The 21,678-nt window shown below is 39.3% G+C and overlaps 1 protein-coding gene across 4 annotated transcripts in view; it reads right to left on the bottom strand.

The window, feature by feature from the left end:
- The window catches only part of POU6F2 (POU class 6 homeobox 2), a 491,076-nt gene that overhangs the window by 458,038 nt on the left and 11,360 nt on the right, over nt 1-21,678 (bottom strand). For 2 of the 4 annotated variants that reach the window (XM_057302850.2, XM_057302851.2), the window contains exon 1: nt 4,339-6,430. The exons of 1 other annotated variant lie outside the window; for it this stretch is intronic. In XM_057302850.2, the coding sequence (XP_057158833.1) occupies nt 4,339-4,356 (18 nt within the window). In that variant the 5' untranslated portion in view covers nt 4,357-6,430. Of the gene's footprint in view, nt 1-4,338; nt 6,431-21,678 lie in introns of those variants that run through there. One more of the 4 variants, XM_034963961.3, reaches the window with a different exon arrangement.

The raw sequence follows: 21,678 nt of genomic DNA, 5'->3' as shown, positions 1-21,678 counted from the left end.
AGATTCATAAAGCAAGTCCTGAGTGACCTACACAGAGACTTAGACTCCCACACATTAATAATGGGAGACTTTAACACCCCACTGTCAACATTAGACAGATCAACGAGACAGAAAGTCAACAAGGATACCCAGGAATTGAACTCAGCTCTGCACCAAGTGGACCTAATAGACATCTACAGAACTCTCCACCCCAAATCAACAGAATATACATTTTTTTCAGCACCACACCACACCTATTCCAAAATTGACCACATACTGGGAAGTAAAGATCTCCTCAGCAAATGTAAAAGAACAGAGATTATAACAAACTATCTCTCAGACCACAGTGCAATCAAACTAGAACTCAGGATTAAGAATCTCACTCAAAACCGCTCAACTACATGGAAACTGAACAACCTGCTCCTGAATGACTACTGGGTACATAACGAAATGAAGGCAAAAATAAAGATGTTCTTTGAAACCAACGAGAACAAAGACACAACATACCAGAATCTCTGGGACGCATTCAAAGCAGTGTGTAGAGGGAAATTTATAGCACTAAATGCCCACAAGAGAAAGCAGGAAAGATTCAAAATTGACACCCTAACATCACAATTAAAAGAACTAGAGAAGCAAGAGCAAACACATTCAAAAGCTAGCAGAAGGCAAGAAATAACTAAAATCAGAGCAGAACTGAAAGAAATAGAGACACAAAAAACCCTTCAAAAGATTAATGAATCCAGGAGCTGGTTTTTTGAAAGGATCAACAAAATTCATAGACCGCTAGCAAGACTAATAAAGAAAAAAAGAGAGAAGAATCAAATAGATGCAATAAAAAATGATAAAGGGGATATCACCACCGATCCCACAGAAATACAAACTACCATCAGAGAATACTACAAACACCTCTACGCAAATAAACTAGAAAATCTAGAAGAAATGGATAAATTCCTCAACACATACACCCTCCCAAGACTAAACCAGGAAGAAGTTGAATCTCTGAATAGACCAATAACAGGAGCTGAAATTGTGGCAATAATCAATAGCTTACCAACCAAAAAGAGTCCAGGACCAGATGGGTGCACAGCCGAATTCTACCAGAGGTACAAGGAGGAACTGCTACCATTCCTTCTGAAACTATTCCAATCAATAGAAAAAGAGGGAATCCTCCCTAACTCATTTTATGAGGCCAGCATCATTCTGATACCAAAGCCGGGCAGAGACACAACCAGAAAAGAGAATTTTAGACTAATATCCTTGATGAACATTGATGCAAAAATCCTCAATAAAATACTGGCAAACCGAATCCAGCAGCACATCAAAAAGCTTATCCACCATGATCAAGTGGGCTTCATCCCTGGGATGCAAGGCTGGTTCAATATACGCAAATCAATAAATGTAATCCAGCATATAAACAGAACCAAAGACAAAAACCACATGATTATCTCAATAGATGCAGAAAAAGCCTTTGACAAAATTCAACAACCCTTCATGCTAAAAACTCTCAATAAATTAGGTATTGATGGGACGTATTTCAAAATAATAAGAGCTGTCTATGACAAACCCACAGCCAATATCATACCGAATGGGCAAAAACTGGAAGCATTCCCTTTGAAAACTGGCACAAGACAGGGATGCCCTCTGTCACCACTCCTATTCGACATAGTGTTGGAAGTTCTGGCCAGGGCAATTAGGCAGGAGAAGGAAATAAAGGGTATTCAATTAGGAAAAGAGGAAGTCAAATTGTCCCTGTTTGCAGATGACATGATTGTATATCTAGAAAACCCCATTGTCTCAGCCCAAAATCTCCTTCAGCTGATAAGCAACTTCAGCAAAGTCTCAGGATACAAAATCAATGTACAAAAATCACAAGCATTCTTATACACCAACAACAGACAAACAGAGAGCCAAATCATGAGTGAACTCCCATTCACAATTGCTTCAAAGAGAATAAAATACTTAGGAATCCAACTTACAAGGGATGTGAAGGACCTCTTCAAGGAGAACTACAAACCGCTGCTCAAGGAAATAAAAGAGGATACAAACAAATGGAAGAACATTCCATGCTCATGGGTAGGAAGAATCAATATCGTGAAAATGGCCATACTGCCCAAGGTAATTTACAGGTTCAATGCCATCCCCATCAAGCTACCAATGACTTTCTTCACAGAATTAGAAAAAACTACTTTAAAGTTCATATGGAACCAAAAAAGAGCCCGCATCGTCAAGGCAATCCTATGCCAAAAGAACAAAGCTGGAGGCATCACACTACCTGACTTCAAACTATACTACAAGGCTACAGTAACCAAAACAGCATGGTACTGGTACCAAAACAGAGATATAGATCAATGGAACAGAACAGAGCCCTCAGAAATAACGCCGCATATCTACAACTATCTGATCTTTGACAAACCTGAGAAAAACAAGCAATGGGGAAAGGATTCCCTATTTAATAAATGGTGCTGGGAAAACTGGCTAGCCATATGTAGAAAGCTGAAACTGGATCCCTTCCTTACACCTTATACAAAAATCAATTCAAGATGGATTAAAGACTTAAACGTTAGACCTAAAACCACAAAAACCCTAGAAGAAAACCTAGGCATTACCATTCAGGACATAGGCATGGGCAAGGGCTTCATGTCTAAAACACCAAAAGCAATGGCAACAGAAGACAAAATTGACAAATGGGATCTAATTAAACTAAAGAGCTTCTGCACAGTAAAAGAAACTACCATCAGAGTGAACAGGCAACCTACAAAATGGGAGAAAATTTCTGCAACCTACTCATCTGACAAAGGGCTAATATCCAGAATCTACAATGAACTCAAACAAATTTACAAGAAAAAAACAACCCCATCAAAAAGTGGGCAAAGGACATGAACAGACACTTCTCAAAAGAAGATATTTATGCAGCCAAAAAACACATGAAAAAATGCTCATCATCACTGGCCATCAGAGAAATGCAAATCAAAACCACAATGAGATACCATCTCACACCAGTTAGAATGGCAATCATTAAAAAGTCAGGAAACAACAGGTGCTGGAGAGGATGTGGAGAAACAGGAACACTTTTACACTGTTGGTGGGACTGTAAACTAGTTCAACCATGTGGAAGTCAGTGTGGCGATTCCTCAGGGATCTAGAACTAGAAATACCATTTGACCCAGCCATCCCATTACTGGGTATATACCCAAAGGACTATAAATCATGCTGCTATAAAGACACATGCACACATATGTTTATTGCGGCATTATTCACAATAGCAAAGACTTGGAACCAACCCAAATGTCCAACAATGATAGACTGGATTAAGAAAATGTGGCACATATACACGATGGAATACTACACAGCCATAAAAAATGATGAGTTCGTGTCCTTTGTAGGCACATGGATGAAATTGGAAAACATCATTCTCAGTAAACTATTGCAAGAACAAAAAACCAAACACCGCATATTCTCACTCATAGGTGGGAACTGAACAATGAGATCACATGGACACAGGAAGGGGAACATCACACTCTGGGGACTGTGGTGGGGTGGGGGGAGTGGGGAGGGATAGCATTGGGGTATATACCTAATGCTAGATGATGAGTTAGTGGGTGCAGCGCACCAGCATGGCACATGTATACATATGTAACTAACCTGCACATTGTGCACATGTACTCTAAAACTTAAAGTATAATAATAATAAAAAAAGTACATATCTAATTTAAAAGAAGCAATTAGAAAACTGGAGATAAATTCTGTTCCTAGACCCATCATCAGTGACCTAGGTCTCCTTTCAAGTTTTCTGTTCCTTCAAGACAGAATACATTCCACTGAAATTTTCTTCCCACTTTCTTCATAAGGAAACTGTGGGTATTACTGACCCAACATCCCCCCAAAATACTTTAAGCCTCCTAATTGCAGATAACTCGAAATAGAAGTGTAAAGTAATACTCAAAAATCTAGAGTATCTTTTCCCATAAAAGCCACATCTACCTTATTTTTAAAATGAAATATAAAAATAGCAAATAAAATTCCATAAAAGATTATTTATGTGCAGCTTGTATTTAGAATATAAACTCTAATGGTCAAGTACGTAAACAGTAAGGACAGAGAGATATAGTCAATGTAGGTGTTCAGTAAAACAAACTGTAATGCCACCCATGGATACAGCTTATTAATTAAGGAATAATTCTGGCATAAAATAAATCTAACCTTTTGGAGAAGCAGCACATCAGAGCAAAAGGGAATCTCACTCATTTGACTCAAGGAAACACGACAATTATTTCCCTCCGATTTTATACAATAAACTCACAGATTATAATTTTGTGGAAATTTCCTATTGGTAGGCATTCTGAAAAATCAACAAAATACCTGAAGAAGAGCACTCATTTGCCACTTCCTCTTGGATCATTATAAGAACATTCTTTCAGCATCTTGACAGTAAACAGCAAACAGGGTAACACAACCCAAGAGAGTTCATGCCTAGAAGAAAACCCCAACATTTTATTTAAATGATGACATTGCAAAGAAAACTCAGCTGAAATGACACACATGCTTTTTACAGGACTTGGCAGACAGAACACTAAACAACTAGGTTCTGACTCTGACTTAGCCACAGATCTTCCGTGGAGCTACATGGGAAAATAAGAAGCCCTAATGTCAGCTCTCTGACTTTATCTCTAAATAAAGGAGTAATTTTGAAGGTGTGGCTTGTAGGTACATTGTTCTATATTTTTAAAACAAATTCTAGGCTCTACTTTTTTTTTTATTTTTTTGAGACTGAGTCTTGCTCTGTCACCCAGGCTGGAATGCAGTGGCACAATCTCAGCTCACTGCAACCTCCGCCTCCCAGGTTCAAGCAATTCTCCTGCCTCACCCTCCTGAGTAGCTGGGATTACAGGTGTGTGCCACCACACCTGGCTAATTTTTGTATTTTTAGTAGAGATGGGGTGTCACCATGTTGGCCAGGCTGGCCTCGAACTCCTGACCTCAGGTGATCTGCCTGCCTCGGCCTCCCAAAGTGCTGGGATTACAGGTGTGAGCCACCGCGCCCGGCCCAACTGTATTATTAACTAGAATGGGGATTTAAAAATGTGATCAGGTGTAAGACGCTTGTCCATGCCCCTGACTCCAACACTTTTAGACTGGGCCCCTTACCCCTTATCATGTCCCCCCAATACCACAATACACCACATACATGCTGGCACAGCATTCCTTTTCTTTAGAGAGATTACTTTTCAGGTGGAAAACTTGTTAGCTTAGATTCTACAATTAAATATTATCCTGGATCTCTGTCAGAGATTAAATACATATGAATTTGTGTGAGGATAGCTCCCTTTCATAATGTCCATTTTACTGCTGCATGTCACAATATGATGAAAAGGTCCAATTGTTTCTGGATATAAACATAAACTTGCAGAGATCTGTTAGATCCTTTAGAAGGTAAAGCAACTCTTGGCATTATTATGAATTATTTGTCTGGGAAAGTCAGTGCCAAAACAAAGGAAATCTCAAAACTCAAACCCAAACCAGACAGTAGTCCATTCTCTTGCATTTATACCCTATCAACATTGGATCTTACTCACTTCAGGAGTGAAAAAAAACAAAAACTAAAACAAAAACCTCTTTGACGGCAGGTCAAGATAGCGTGCGGCTATCAACCCAACCTACATACACGTGCACACGTGCCTGCACGCACGCACGCAAACACACAACACACAACACAAACACACACACACACACACACACACACAGAGGTTTCTCCCTTTCCCCAGAAAGCATTTATAGTAAATATCCATCCAGACAAAAGCCTCCGTTTTCCTACTGCTTTTGTGTGCTGTGGCAGGAAGCAGTTGTCGGCTGCATTCGTGAAAAATAACAACTGCAGACACTGAGACACATGCCACAATGTTCCCGTGGAAATCAAACTCTGAGAAATTTTTTAAATGTTTTCAACACATCAGCATGAAGCATCGACCTAGTTGGAATCACTTAGATCTAAAGCAAATGCACTGATTGTTTTCACAGCAGGCTTTTCTTCTTGGAGCTGAAACAGGCGCACTGGCGAGGGTTGTGAGGAAAGGTTTGCAGCCCCCTGCCTTGGTCTGCTATAGCCAGTGACACGATCAATACCAGGGTGAGCAGCAGAGGAAGCTCAGGGAAGATTATGAAGATGAGGTGAGTGACAGAATTACCTTATAGGGTTTGTTCTTTCTCTCACCTTGAATCTCATCTGCCACAGATGAGATGGAAAACCATCAGGGCACAGACCAAAAACAAGAAAGGGTTGAAGGGCATTAGACATCATATGTGCTGAGAGCCTGGCCATTGTGTCTTTTCGCATGTTAGAATCCTCAGGAAAGGGCAAGTCCTATAGCAAATCAGGGCGGCATCACATTAACGAGAAGACAAATGCCAGGATCTCTTGCAGGGCCCGGAGCACAGCAGGTGGACCAATAATTGGCAGCCCTGATTTTCAGTATATTTTTATTACTGTTAATACAACTACTTCTCCTATTTTACTTTTTAGTCCCAGACAAGTGTCATTCATGTAAATAATATACATATATAAAGTACCAACTTTCCAGGTTAAACTGTGGGATGAAGTGCGGACAAGACTAAATGTGCCTTAGGTGCCCATCATTTATTTATTGAGGGCCTCCTCTGCACAGGCACTGCTAGTCCACAGTTTTCTTCCTCTAACTCAGAGGTCCAAAGATGCCTAAACAATTGAGTCAGCTCATTCACTGGGCTTGTCCTGGAGCTTAACAGAGGCACCAATTTAGTGGAACAAATTCTCATTCAAAATGTCCAGAATGCAAGGAAACAGGAAAATCTTCTATTGTCTATCAATCTGATTGAACAGTTCTGACCAACTGAGTAGAGTTGACTGTATTGATAATCAAATGTGCCTAATACTCATATTGACAATAATATGTCCAAGCTATGGCTGCTTTTATAATCCAACTCCCTAAAGCCTGAGATTTTTAAAAATATTTCTGTGAAGTTTAAACAGCATATAAGAAGTGTCCAAGAAATTGGAGGCTCTTATTTGTTATTTGTTTCCTTAAGGCACTGGGTGAACACAGTGAAAAGGAATATGTTCTAGGCCTTCCCAATTATTATTACCAAAACATCAAGATGAATTGTTATCAGAGATTTTATTCTGATTCTTTGAAAAATATATATAAACGTTTATATGTATATCTCATTTTAAACGGAATGTCTATTCATTGAAAAGTTAAAAAAAAACATGATTCCCCAAACCTAAAAATTATCACTGCCGAAAGTTTGGTTATTTCTTTATGGTCTTTTTTCCTACACTTTTAAAATTTACATAATTAGAACCATACTACATAAGCTATTTTTTTCACTTAACATTACACATTATATCATAAGCACATACCCAGGTCAATTTCTTTGAAAACAATTGTAATGTCACATGATTTATGGATTTAATATGCTTAATCACTCCCTTCTTTTTTTTTTTTTTTTTTTTTTTTTGAAACGGAGTCTCCCTCTGTCGCCCAGGCTGGAGTTCAGTGGCGCGATCTTGGCTCACTGCAAGCTCTGCCTCCCAGGTTCACACCATTCTCCTGCCTCAGCCTCCCGAGTAGCTGGGACTACAGGTGCCTGCCACCACGCCCAGCTAATTTTTTTTTTTTTTGTATTTTTAGTAGAGACGGGGTTTCACCATGTTAGACCCGATGGTCTCGATCTCCTGACCTCGCGATCGCCTGCCTCGGCGTCCCAAAGTGCTGGGATTACAGGCATGAGCCACCGTGACCAGCCCAATCACTTCCTTCTTTTAAGACATCAGATGCTTCCTTTTCGTGTGTGAGTGCTAATATAATTTCTTTATCCAGGTCGCTGAGTATTTCCTAAAAGTAGAATTACTAGATCAAAGGTGAAAACAACTTACTATTTTTGTGGTTTATTTCAAAAATCGTCTTTTTGCCTTTGAACTTTAGAATTTAAATTTTGAAGTTAGAAAAAGGAAAAAAAAAGAAAATGTTTTCAAAATAGCCTACAAGTAAGAGATTAACATTTTAGTATGTCCTTGATGGCTTTTTGTACACATCCATAAATATTTAGATATGCATCTCATCTTTCTGTATTATTTATAAAACAGAAGCATGTAGTACAAATGTACTACAATCTGCTTTGTCTGGTTAACTAAATAACTGAGATTCTTTCCATGTCATTAAAGTCTTCCAGATTTGGAAACGAAGATAACTAAACCGTGTTGGCTTTCCACAAGTGCTGTCCCACAGATTATGAATGAGTCTTAGTATAACTAATAGCAACTCAGCAAAATTTTAAACGCTCTTTTCATAGTCTAACATTAATACTAAATCATAAAGGAAACCTTCATATTTCTATGCAGAGGACATTTTGGCAGGAGAGGGAGGAAAAGGAAGAGAGGAAAGGGCAAGGCCGGGAAGAAGATATGCATCAGAAAAAATTCAAAAATTCCCCGGAGGGGAAAAACAACTTGTAGTCACTTGAAGAAACTGATCAAATCAATAAATTACCAAAGCAGTAAGTCAGTAATCAGTTTATTGCTCTAAAATGTTTTTTTTCTCCTTAATACTTTGTAAATCACTGGCCGGGTGTGGTGGCTCACACCCATAATCCCAGCACTTTGGGAGGCTGAGGTGGGTGGGTCACATGAAGCCACAGATTCAAGACCAGCCTGGCCAACATGGTGAAACCCATCTCTACTAAAAATATAAAAATTAGCCAGGCATAGTGGCACATGCCTGTAGTACCAGCCCCTTGGGAGGCTGAGGCACGAGAATTGCTTGAACCCTAGAGGCAAAGATTGCAGTGAACTGAGATTGTGCCACTGCACTCCAGCTTGGGCAACAGAGTGAGACCCTGTCTCGAAAACAACAACAACAACAACAACAAAACTTGTAAATCACTAACCTCAAGGCAAAATCAACCTTATATTAACAAACTGGTTTCAAAATCTCTGGATTTTGCCTAAGGAAGAGCAGAGTAATAGTAATCACTTTGTTTCTCCTAGAATTCATTACCTATCAAAGAAAATGTGTAAACTCTAGAAGTATTGCTTGCTCCTTTGCCACAAAGTGTACATTCCAGAGTAAATTGTTTAAAGCCAAAGGTAAGACTAAACAACTTATTTAATATCATCCTGTCTGTTATTTCTAGATCTTCTTTGATAATATGTCAAGGAGTTACATTTGACATAGCCCTGTTATTTTTACCACAGGTTAGTTTTAAACCCCATTGTGGCTTATAATCAACATTACCATCAACATCACCAACAAATCACATCACCATGACTATCACCACCACATCTTCACTATCACCAACATCGTCATCACCATTCACATCATCATCCCCATCACCATCAGCAGCATCATCACATCACCATGACTATCATCACATCACCATGACTATCATCACATCACTACCATCACCATCATCATTACATCACCATCACTATCACCATCACATAACCACCATCACCAACATCACCATCACCATTACCATCACCATTATATCATCATCACATCACCATCAACATCATATCACCATCACCATCACCACCACCATTATCACCATTTCTCCCATGGCAGCACCAGCCGTGGCCAACAGGTTGACCATGCAACCTTTAGGAGAGAGCTCAGACATGGTCTTCCCACATATCCTCAACTAAAGTAGATTTCCCATCCTCAATCATAATTCACTAGCTTAGTAATAATTTTCATTTCCTTTCTGGTGCATACCACAAATTGAGATTCTCCTTTGATTTTTTACTTGTTTCTCATCTGTTTGCTTGTCTACAATGCAAGCTAGGTGAGAACAGGGACCACAGTTATCTTAGTAATCTTCTATCCCCAGGATAGATGCCTGACCCATAACAAGTACTCGATAAAAATCACATGAATTAAATAATATATCACCTATTATCAACTGTTTGTTTATAAACTCTAACCCAATGCAAAAAAAAAAAAAAAATCAAAATGGCCTGTGTCAAAGAATGATCTTTCTAGTATATTTCATCTCATTATGGAAATTTAATGCTGCTATACCCATAAGTCATTTTAAACTATTTACCAACTATGCAGGCACAATCAAGAACATCAAGGTAGAAAAGTAACCTGATAGGTCACACAGGTTAAGAGGTAAGGAACTATTCACTCAAAAACATCTCTCTCATCTTCCCAATATGAAATTTCCACCATTAAATTTATCTTTAAGGATAATATACTGTAATGCCATGAAACTCATTTTAAACGATAAATACTGCACGTTTACTCACATATTAATACCTAGGTATGAATTCAGTTACAGATTATTTGAACAAACAACACTGGGCAGGTCATTTTTTGCTTGCCAAGGACCAAGGTGTTGGGAGATCTAAGGAAAAGGAAAGGCCACGTGATTGATAAGGAAGGACCAACAGTGCACAGGAGACCCTGTGCATGGGGCAGAGAAGACACGAAAAGGACAGGAGTGGGAAGACAAGTCTCTGTTGACCCTGATCTTTTCTAGATACTCTATAAACAAAATGTCAGAGTGTTTTTGTTCCATTTCAACAAATATGTTTGAGTGACCCAATTTATAGCATTGGGAGAAACAAAAATTGGTCTTGAGGCCAGGGCTATGAATGCATATGAGAGATTAATATCTCATTGTAAGTTGGGAGGGTGTGTGTGTGTGTGTGTGTGTGTGTGTGTATGTTGAGAAAATGGAGAGGGTGGAGATGTAGAAGAAATGAAGAGAACATTTAGCAGAAGATAGACAGTGGAGAGCAGTCTGATATTAGTGGCTGTTGTGTAATAAACATTGGTAAAAATATTGTACTTGCTTCACTAGACAGTCCAAGTGATCGCTGGAAGTAAAAGCCTTATAAGTGAATCAGTGTTAAACGGTAAGAGGCTTCCCATTTAGAAAAGCACACATATTCTGAGGATTTTCCCAAGAGTATATCTATAAGCTTCAAGTAACACAAACAGAAATCTGCTGGCTCAAGGCCAATCTGCTTAAACAGTGTGCTCCAATGTCCCCCCAAACATGCTTGCTGGCACCTGCAGAGGAGAAGCATTTAACTCCACTTGAGTTACCCTAACTGACCCCTGACTGTCCACTGTCCACTTTCCTTATCTTGCCATTCACAAAGATGAATTACAAAATGAACTAAAATGAGGGCTGGTAATTTTTTCCAGGTTTCAAGAAGCTCCCTCTAAAAAATCTCTCATTATGAACAGAAAATAAAAAGTTTTAGTACCTACTTTAAGGGAAAAAAGCAAGTACATTTCATCTTTGGTGGCATGAGACAGGATAAGACAACATATTAGTTCTGTGCCATCGTGCCTAGGAACATCTCATAACCAGACTGATTATTGAATTGATCCCCTTTTCAAAATGTACATGTAATTAAATGGTACACCCCAACAAAGCAATAATAAATCTAAAAGTGGGCTTTCAAAATATTAATGTCACAGCGTTACTAGCAAAAAAGACTATTAAGCACAGCATTGTCATTACAAAAAGCACGTAAACCTGTCATTGGATGTGTCGACCAAACAGGAGGCCTAGGGTCAGAGAGACGAGTTAGGCATGGAAAGATTGTACAGTTGTCACCTCTGCATAGACAAGGATGGCTAGCAAGGGCTTATTTTAGGTGGGAAAAAGCCTATGGTTCCCACAACAACAGTAACTTAACCAGTTACACATATAGTATATTATGACATGAAAGTTGACACCACATACAGAAATACTAAATACTACATATGCTTGAGGGGTACAAGTTATTGTTGCTATGGGAGCTGTAAGTTCTGAATGGTGATAAAAATGGAGTACCTGAACAGCCTTGGATCATGCCTTTATGAAAACCCTGTGCATTCATACACTTGACAAATCTTTATTGAGTGCCTACTATGTGTAAAGAATTGTGCTACAGGCTGTGGGAAAATATGGCCCCTGCGTCCAGTAGCTAATAAAAAAATATCCACTGGGACCTTACAATTTTACAAGGACTGAGGGAATTTCTCCCTCTGTAGCCAAACAGTATATTCCACATTTTTCAAATGTCATGTAAAGAAGCCTCTATAGGGGAGATGCTATTAGGATCTATCCCAAAATGCCTTCTACTTAACTCCAGCATCTGACTCCTGAAGAACATAGCCCATTGCTATGTTCTCCACTGTTGAGTCATTAAGCATAGTTGTTGGTCTACTCTTTCTTCCCTTGCCCTCTTCCAACTCACCCTTATATCAACTAACGTGATTAACAACAGCTGGGTGCAGTGGCTCACGCCTGTAATCCCAGCACTTTGTGAGGCCGAGGCAGGCGGATCATGAAGTCAGGAGATCAAGACCATCCTCGCTAACATGGTGAAACCTGGTCTCTACTGAAAACACACACACACACACAAAAAAAAATTAGCCGGGTGTGGTGGCAGGCACCTGTAGTCCCAGCTACTTGGGAGGCTGAGGCAGGAGAATTGTTTGAACTCGGAGGCGGAGCTTGCAGTGAGCCGAGATCATGCCACTGCACTCCATCCTGGGTGACAGAGTGAGATACTGTCTCAAAAAAAAAAAAAAAAAAAGTGGTTAACACCAAGAATATCTTTACTGCTTAAATTTTCCTAAAATTCTCCTTGCATTGAAAATACTTTACAGAACATGTCAATACTTATTTAAATTTGTTCAGATCTCCTAATGGCATTTATGTATCCCATGACATCTCAATAAATATCAAAATATTTGTATGTCTACATATAGGTATGATTTTTAAAAATGAGATCATATTGTATGTGATGTAAACTTCTCTCATTGGGAAACTCCTTTCACTGGGACCTGAGCACTGCAACCCTATCTTCCTGACTTGTTAAAATTCACTCAAGTACACTTTAATCACATAGGACAGCTGAAACTAGAATGTACCTGATAAAGAACATGGGAGAAGATTCCCTCCACCACCCCAATCTTGGGAACTTGCAAGGTCTAGGAGATGTCACAGGTAATTTATTAACTGCAACGAGGAGTAAAGCAATAATTAAGTGCATATATTGTTCACATGACTGTTGAAAAGGGGCTTGAGGAGAGATAAATAGAGGAGGGAAAGATAAAAGACTTGATCATTTAAAAATTCTTCAGAGAAAATAAATGTACATATAAAGAGAATTTTGCAAAGAATATTCTCTGTTTTTCCCATTTTTCTAAACCAACAAGATCTTATGCTTAGAGACCAGTCAGAAGTGGCTTGAGAGTTGTGACGTAAGTGCCCAGAGAACAGGACTCAGGACTCTTCCAGGTTTGGCCACTGCCTTTGAACAAATCAGTTAATCTCTTTGAATTAAAACAAGGGTCTTGGGTCAGTTGGACTTGATAATCTCTTTCCTCTAAAAATTCTAAAACTATATGAAATTCATCCTTCTTCAGGGAAGGAGCAACTTATCACATTTGTTTACATATACCCATACGTGCCATCAGTCCATAACAGCTGGGACCTTGTTGTATCTGGAGGGCTAAGAAATTTGCTTAACAAATACTCAGTAAGCATTTGTGGGGTGAATGAATTTTTTTCACCATCTGCAAATGTTTGTGTTTGGTGGGTCTAGGTTCAAGGCTGTGTGCTGAACACATATCTACATAGGGGGTAATCCCCTAGAGGTCATCATCAAGGGGAAATAGAACACAGGCTTATAATACCCCTAAAAGAAAACAGAATGTGGATGCCAAAAAGAGGCACGATGTGCTCTAAGGATTCAGATGAGGCCAGGCTGGTTCAGGCAGACAGGTAGAAGATTGCTGCAGGAGCTATTGCTTCGGAAGGATGGACAAGATTTAAGTAAACAGAAATTGTTGTGGAAGTTCAGAGATAAGGAAGAAAGAAACTGCAGATGTTTGAGAAAAGTGAGTAGTCTAGTTCAATTAGACTAGAGTTTAGAGTCTGAATTGGAGGAGTGAAAGAAAAAAAAGCAAACCAGGAAAAGACAGGATGGGGCTTTGCATGACCTTGTGTTTCAGAATAGGGAAGAATGCATTCCAAGCCATGTCTAAAGGAAATTATCCAGAATCTGGCTCAATAGTGAACAAAGTCAACACGGAGCAGGTGGAAATCTGGGTTCTTCTCCCAGTTTCAGTGAGAGCCCCACTGCCTTTCTCTGCTCTACATTTGGGGCTTCTGAAGTTAAATTTGTTTGAAAAAAAGAAATGTGTGAAGGTCACTGATGTACAGAAAACATAGGAACAGGAAGACTAGAGAGGAATTATGTCAATAATTCAGGCAAGAGGAACAAAAGTCTGGAAGGGAGGGTGGAGCAAGACTGGATAAAGAGATTTTTCAACCCAGGTAGATTCCATGTGCTCTGTCCATTCATTAAAGGTGGGGGGAGTCAAGGTGACTGAGGGCCCAAGATTCAGTGAATGGAAGGCTGTCAGCCTTTGCGGATATAAGCAAGTCAAGAGGTATAAACATAGAGTAAGCCTGCTTGAACTTGAACCTCAACTTTGCCACTTTTTCATGTTGAAATAGATACACAAGCAGAGTTGTTAGAACAGTCTGGCACACAGTAAAAGTAAAAAGTAAGTGCTGTTATTCTTTCAGGTGGAGTGGATTTGTAGGAAAGATGCCTTTAGCATCCAACATGATGCTTGTGAAGGGAAAGTCATGGATGTTTTCTAGGTAGATAATGCTCTAAAAAAGTGGTCAAGGCTGCAAGTGGATGAAAGAATAGATAGAAATAATAGTTGGAGTTACTAAAGCTGATGGGAATACTGAAGAAAGAGAAGAACCTGTGAGCAAACCTTGGGAATGACTCTTTCTGGAGAGAAGGAGGATGCAATAGCAAGTTAAATAAATAGAAGAGAGGTAAGAAAACTGGGAGTAGAAGGTTAGGGTCAAAAAAGCCAAGCCCCAGCTGGGTGCAGTGGCTCACATCTGTAATCCCAGCACTTTGGGAGGCCGAGGCAGGCAGATCACCTGAAGTCGGGAGTTTGAGACCAGCCTGGCCAACATGGTGAAACCCCATCTTTACTAAAAATACCAAAAATTAGCCAGGCATAGTGGCGGCCGCCTGTAATCCTAGCTACTCAGGAGGCTGAGACAGGAGAATCGCTTGAACCAGGGAGGTGGAGGTTGCAGTGAGCCGAGATCGCGCCATTCCACTCCAGCCTGGGCAACAAGAGCAAAACTCTGTCTAAAAAAAAAAAAAAAAAAAAAAAAAAAAAAAAAAGCCAAGCCCCTTACTAAGGAGCTTCAAGAAGCATGACCAGCAATATCTCGCACAAAAGGCAAAGATGGATGAGCGCTTCCATTTCTTCTACAAGGAAAGTTTAAGTACTGAAGAAGCAAGAATGTGAGGATAGATACAAGAAGTAAATGGGTGGCAATAATCAGATTAACTCATGTACATGTAGTGTTTTCTGTGAGTCAAGCACTGTGCTTCATTCTCTACATGAATTATCTTATGTGTAATTCTCACAGCCACCCTCTGAGGTAGTGATTTTTATAACTCTTGCTTCACTGTTCAAGAACCGAAACACAGAGGAGCTAAGTTGTGCAAGGTATAAAAGCTATAAAAGGTGATGGGCCTGGTATTCAAATGCTCATAAAGAATTTTGCTAGAGACTGTGGGAAAATATGGCCCCTGCCTCAAGTAGCTAATGAAAAATTATTCATTGGGACCTTATAATTCTACAAGGACTGAGGGAATTTCTCCCTCTGTAGCCAAACAAATATTTTAGTCCTCTCTCTTTTTTTTAATCACAAAGGGAATTTTATTTTATTTATTTTTTGTATTATACTTTAAGTTTTAGGGTACATGTGCACAACGTGCAGATTTGTTACATATGTATACATGTGTCATTTTCAGTCCTCTCTTAACCACTTAGCAATATTGCCTTGAAGATGCAGGAGAAACAAATGCCAGAGGGTGGGCCAGTGAGAAGGACAAGTTTCAGAGGTCAAATTCTTGGAAGACAGCTTCTTTAACAATATCTTTTCTAATTAAGTTGTCCTGATTTGTATAATTCTAATCATTCTCCAAGACACAGAATGGATAGATGTTCATGAATTCCCAAGGAATCTCTGGAAAGCAACTTAGTACTTTTGATCCCTTTTTAAAACACAAGTAATGGAGGAACATTGAGCTATGAAGAAGACACCTCTGAAATTAAGCATTGGGTTTCAAATTCTATGGTCAATATAATGAATATGCATGGCTTTCCAGGGATTTCTGCAATACATGGCTTTCCAGGGATTTCTTCTGGGGAAATGTTTGAAAAGCTTTCAATAAGAAGATCTGAGTTGATCAGTCTGTCAATGGGGATTCTTGGAAGTTAAGGACTGGGGAAGTAAGATGGCAGCAGGTTGTAGAGAGTTTAAATTCACCACATTAGTGGGTGGGTGAGCAGAATGACAAGATACAAAATGGCAGGTTTTTAGGTTTTATCTGGAATTGAGGGCATTGTGAATTGGAATGGGAACTGAAGGAGTGGGGAGAGCAAAGTAGAGCTCTGAAGTGAGGAGGGACTGAACCAGGGAACCAGGGAGGGGAAGAGTAGTGGTAAAGAAAACTGGGTAGTGGGGAAAACAAAACAGAGCCAGCTGGATTCTCTGACCACACAACCCTTCTTTATTCAGAGGGTCACTGATTAGCACCTCCAGACTCAACCCTGTCCCCAGCTCTGCTCACCAACCCTGTCACGGGCATGGTGAGGAGCATTCATGTATGTCAGCCTCTAGTCCTACTCTGCCCCCATGCCCTGGGTTCAACAAACTGGCAGACACTTTTTTTCTGTGCCCAAAGCCTCATTTGCACTTTTGTCCTGGCAAATGGATTTTCCTAGTTCTTCCATGCAGAATTATCCTTCCCTTCCTCCTCTGGGACCTGCAGAATCAATTCCCTGTTTCTCCCGCCTCCCTCCTATTCCTCTTACCTCCTCTGAAACCCACCGAGTACCAGTCATTATACCACCATGACACAACACTGTTTTGCAAAACCTCTGCCTGGCTTTCCTGACCAACTGAGTGACTCCTCACACCCATCCCATCCCACTCTGCTGTCTGTTTCCAATTTCCAGGTTGTTTATTCACTCGGGCACATCATGTAGCACTCTTGCAGCTTGGAGTTCCCATGTTTTTTAGAAAGAGATGACATGATATTTATCCAAAGCTCAATGAATATAGGAAAATTGAGAATAACAAAGAAGAGTTGGCACTAACAAAATTGACGGGTTCACCTTTTTTCAGCCTCAGACTTTTTGAATTCTAGGTGGACAGAAGGTTTGTTCAACCAAGTGGAAAAATCACTTCTAGGAGAGATAAGAAAATGAATATTACCCACAGCTGTGAAAGGTACTAAGGAATGACTGAGCTAAATTTTGCCTCCAAAGGGAGAAACTCAAGCCCCTGAGAACATGTTACTCCTTTGGACCAGCAAGAGGCCAGTGCTCCGAAATACGCACTCAGAACACCAGGCATGTTCTTCTTCCACGGAATGCTATGTTGATGCATTAAACTTGGAGTACTTTACACATTTCACAAGTTTTGACTTCTTGTGAAAAGACCAAAAAAAAGGTTTCCATATACTATTAAAAAAAACAAATATGAACCACTGGTGTGTGTGTGTGTGTGTGTGTGTGTGTGTGTGTTTAAAATCCTGCAATTCAAATATCAGTGTTGATCAGTGTCACTTCAAGTGCTAGACAGATTTTCCCTTAGGTTATTTCTGGAATCATAAACTTAAACCTGCAACCCCTGAGAAATCCCGATTTCAGTCTCAGACATTATTTCTGACATTTTAAGATACCATTTTATACTTTATAATGTTACACAATCCTAATTTAAAACTTGAAAATTATAACCGTTATGCATGACACTCATTCAAATAAATGAAACCAATCAACACTGCATTTTTTACTGATCTAGTCTAAAATCTTATTTTCTTTTTACCTTTGCCTATATTCCTTTTTCCTTAATTTCTTATACGGAAGAGCAATACTTATTTCATTAAAAAGAATATATATAGGAATATATGTATATGTATAAATAAGCTTCACTACTATGTTGAAAACTGAGCTGAAAAACCAAGAAAAAATTAAATGTCAAGTGATCAAATATTACTATTTGCTTATCTTTATACACAGAAATAAAAAATAGTCCATTAACATAACTTTACTTAGACATTTTTTTTTTTTTTTTTTTTTGAGACGGAGTCTCGCTCTGTCGCCCAGGCTGGAGTGCAGTGGCGCGATCTCGGCTCACTGCAAGCTCCGCCTCCCGGGTTCACGCCATTCTCCTGCCTCAGCCTCCCGAGTAGCTGGGACTACAGGCGCCCGCTACCACGCCCGGCTAATTTTTTGTATTTTTAGTAGAGACGGGGTTTCACCGTGTTAGCCAGGATGGTCTCGATCTCCTGACCTCGTGATCCGCCCGCCTCGGCCTCCCAAAGTGCTGGGATTACAGGCGTGAGCCACCGCGCCCGGCCACTTAGACATTATTTTGAGAAAATATTATTCAAGAACCAACTAGAGTAGATCCTAACCTCAAGTCACTGTTTCCAAGTACTACCAAAATAATCTCTTTATTCATTATATTTTATTATTCATTAACTTTGTCAATTTGTAAGTACGCATGAAGCTGCCAATTAACATACTCTTCTGTGGCCTTTTGTATTAAAAGTTTTAAAACATGATTTGAATAATCCATTTTCCAGACTGTAGAAAAATGAAAATTATTCACAGTCACTTGTACTGCATAAAACATTGCTAAAGTGAATAGTAACACAATATTTCCACCCGGAGTAATATTTCAGAGACTATGTTTTAAAGGTGGCAAAGCGTTAGTTCAGATTTGTTTTTGCCGCAAAAAAATAGAAGAATATTTTCATGAAATCCCTGAAGACAATGATATTGGCTTTATAAGCTGTTTTTCAGTCATGCTCCTTTGGTCATGCCTTGTTTATCTGGTCCCCATGTAACTTAAAATCTAGTCAGTGTAAACTCCTGAAACACAAACTCTGTGTCCTCATTCTCCACTCCCCTTTGTCTTTTAAGATCTGTTACAAAGAACCTCGTGTCCCCTCTTCACATTTTAAGATTCAACATTATGACTTCCTAAAAATAAGCATCTGCTGGATACCATGGTGGTGGCTGCTTAAATTAAACGTGTTATGCAGTTTGAATAAGGAACCATGGCTGAGAAGCCCTTTCCTTTTAGACATCATATGAAAATAGAAAATGACTGTTTTCAAGGATAGCCTCATTTATACACTCTGAAATGAAGCTAGGAGCAGAGCGCAAAAAACAAATTCCCAGACAAGGAATGTTGAGAGGGAACAAATGGAGCAAAGGCAACTTGAGGCTTCAAAACCACTTGAGACGAGCATTCTACTGAGGTATAAATTAGGAGAGTGATAGTCGTAACGAAGCAGTCATTCCATAGTGCCCACTGAGCTCCCGCTACAGGCCAGGACATACCTCTAGAGAGACTTAGGAGTTGTATGGGAAGTAGGAGATAAGGGGAAGGAGTAAGATGCTGAGTATGAAGAGAAAACAACAACCTGTGTGGTCTCTAGCAATGCTTTCAACTCTTCACCTGTTCTGAGATGATTATGGGCCAATTCCATTGTAGAGAAGGGAAGGAGGGGGTATGGAGACAGAAGAGAAAATGTTATACAGTTAAAGACAGATAAAGATAGAGATGTGAGAGAGAGGGAGAGAGAGAGAGAGAAGTGAAAGGAAAAGAAACATCTCTGCACCAGTCTAAACTGAAAATACAAAGAGCTGTTAATTCTATTCTATTCAAGCCCCTTTGCTTGGATTTTCAGTCTGGCAATGGCCTCAATAATACACCAATATCACTCTTTCCTGAAAAAAATTGGCTGGAAGGAATTGTCCAGATAAAGAAGGGTGGGAGGAGGCACTCTGTTCCCCTGGGCTCAGGTTTTCATGTGAACATACTTTTCACCCATGCGAGGAGCAATTCTGTATTACATTGGTGCATGACAAGAGTATGACATTCATGGCCTCTAGTCCTATATGTGAATTTGATCTTTTCCCTCTTTGTCCCACTCCCAGTAGGAAGCAGAAACCCTGGGTAAATGGGTCTCTTCCTCAGACCCAAACTTTCCGCTGGTAGACTGTACCAAGATCAAAATGCAGGGCACAAGATGCTAGCAAACCAATTTGGTTGCAGGTCTAAAGCCACGGTTTTCAGTGAGATTTATAAGTATTAAATGAAAACAAACTAAGAAATTAAAGAAAGGGTCTTATTTATTGTCCCTTGAAACTCTAATAGAATAAAATGAGTGCATGAGGCATGTATTTATCTCTTTATTAATGTATAATGGCAATTCTTCCTAAACATAAATAATAATTGGTTAAGTTAGGGACATACTCTTCTGCTCATTTGTTCATAAACATATTAATAATTTGAGCCCATAATTTGTGCTATGGTATCAAGTTAATGTGCTGACTTTAAGCAAATAACCAGGGGGCAGCATAGTCTCTTGTCTTCAATATTTCCTTCAAATCTCTATTTCTTATAAAGATTTGGTCCAACTAGAAAGAAAGAAAACCACCAAGAAATATTGAAGGAAGGGAGATGTGAATAGATGAGAAAACCTACCAAGGTCTTAATGCACAAAATCTCCAACTCGTATCCTTGTCTACTGTGTTGGATTCTAGCACACGTCTCTCTTTTACTCCCTCTCAAAAGATTCAACCCAATTTCCCGCTTTGCTGGGCTCTTGCAGGAGATGGTATCAAGGCTCAGCTTATCTGTTTGAACAATGACCATGTCCCCTCCCTGTGATTCAGAGTGATCACTGAAAGGAGGGATGCAGGTGTGGAGAGGTGGCGGTACAAGATATAAGATATATTATATTACAGGCTCCAGAAAAAGAAAAAGAACAACGCTGTCTCTACCAAGCATTATGTTCCCTTCTGATGTTCCAAGGCAGTAAGTGCTTTGTTGAAGATCATGTTGATTTATTTCACCAAATCAGCATTTTGTTTTCTAACCATATATCCATGAGGTCTGGCATGGCTGAATCATTTGTAAAAGCAAAAGGAGATATTTAGGAGTACACTCTATTTGGCCTTACACTCATAACACATAAATGTAAATAAGATAACATTTTGTGAACATTTCAAACTACTAAGTAGAAAGAAAGTTCTCTTTTTCAGCCCCACTCCATCTCCAGGGCCACAATGTTTAAAATGCCATTTGACAGGAAAAAGGTTAGTTGAAAACAGCCAGATAAAAGATGCCCTTTATTGAATTCAAAATATGAGAAATACCACAGGATTTTTTTTAAGTTTTCCAAAATTTGAGTTAAGATATACTTTTTTTGGTAGAATCCTCTGACTTCATATCACCATAATCCTTAATGATACAATACAATTATTTCATAAAAATGAATTTAGAAGTGCCAACATATATTTGGCCAGAATTTTGTTGAGTTTTTGTGAAGAATGGATGGAGAAAACAAACTTATCTTGCAAATAAGTGGAATTTGATTTCAAATTTAGGCAAGAATCTTAATCAGTTAAAAGATGATAGATATACAGATGATAGATGATTGACAGAATGTTAATTTATCAAAAGATAAAAGAGTTCCTGAGGCTATGAATCTCAAATAGTTCAGACTCCATCAGCATTTTAAAGATATGAACCTGTTTTCAAGCCTTTCCTGAAATTACGCATGGGAATTTTCCACACACA

Source organism: Pan paniscus, chromosome 6 (assembly GCF_029289425.2).
Source record: "Pan paniscus chromosome 6, NHGRI_mPanPan1-v2.0_pri, whole genome shotgun sequence".
NCBI lineage: Eukaryota > Metazoa > Chordata > Mammalia > Primates > Hominidae > Pan > Pan paniscus.
Note: the sequence above shows the minus strand (reverse complement) of the source record. Positions and strands in the feature narration are given on the sequence as shown.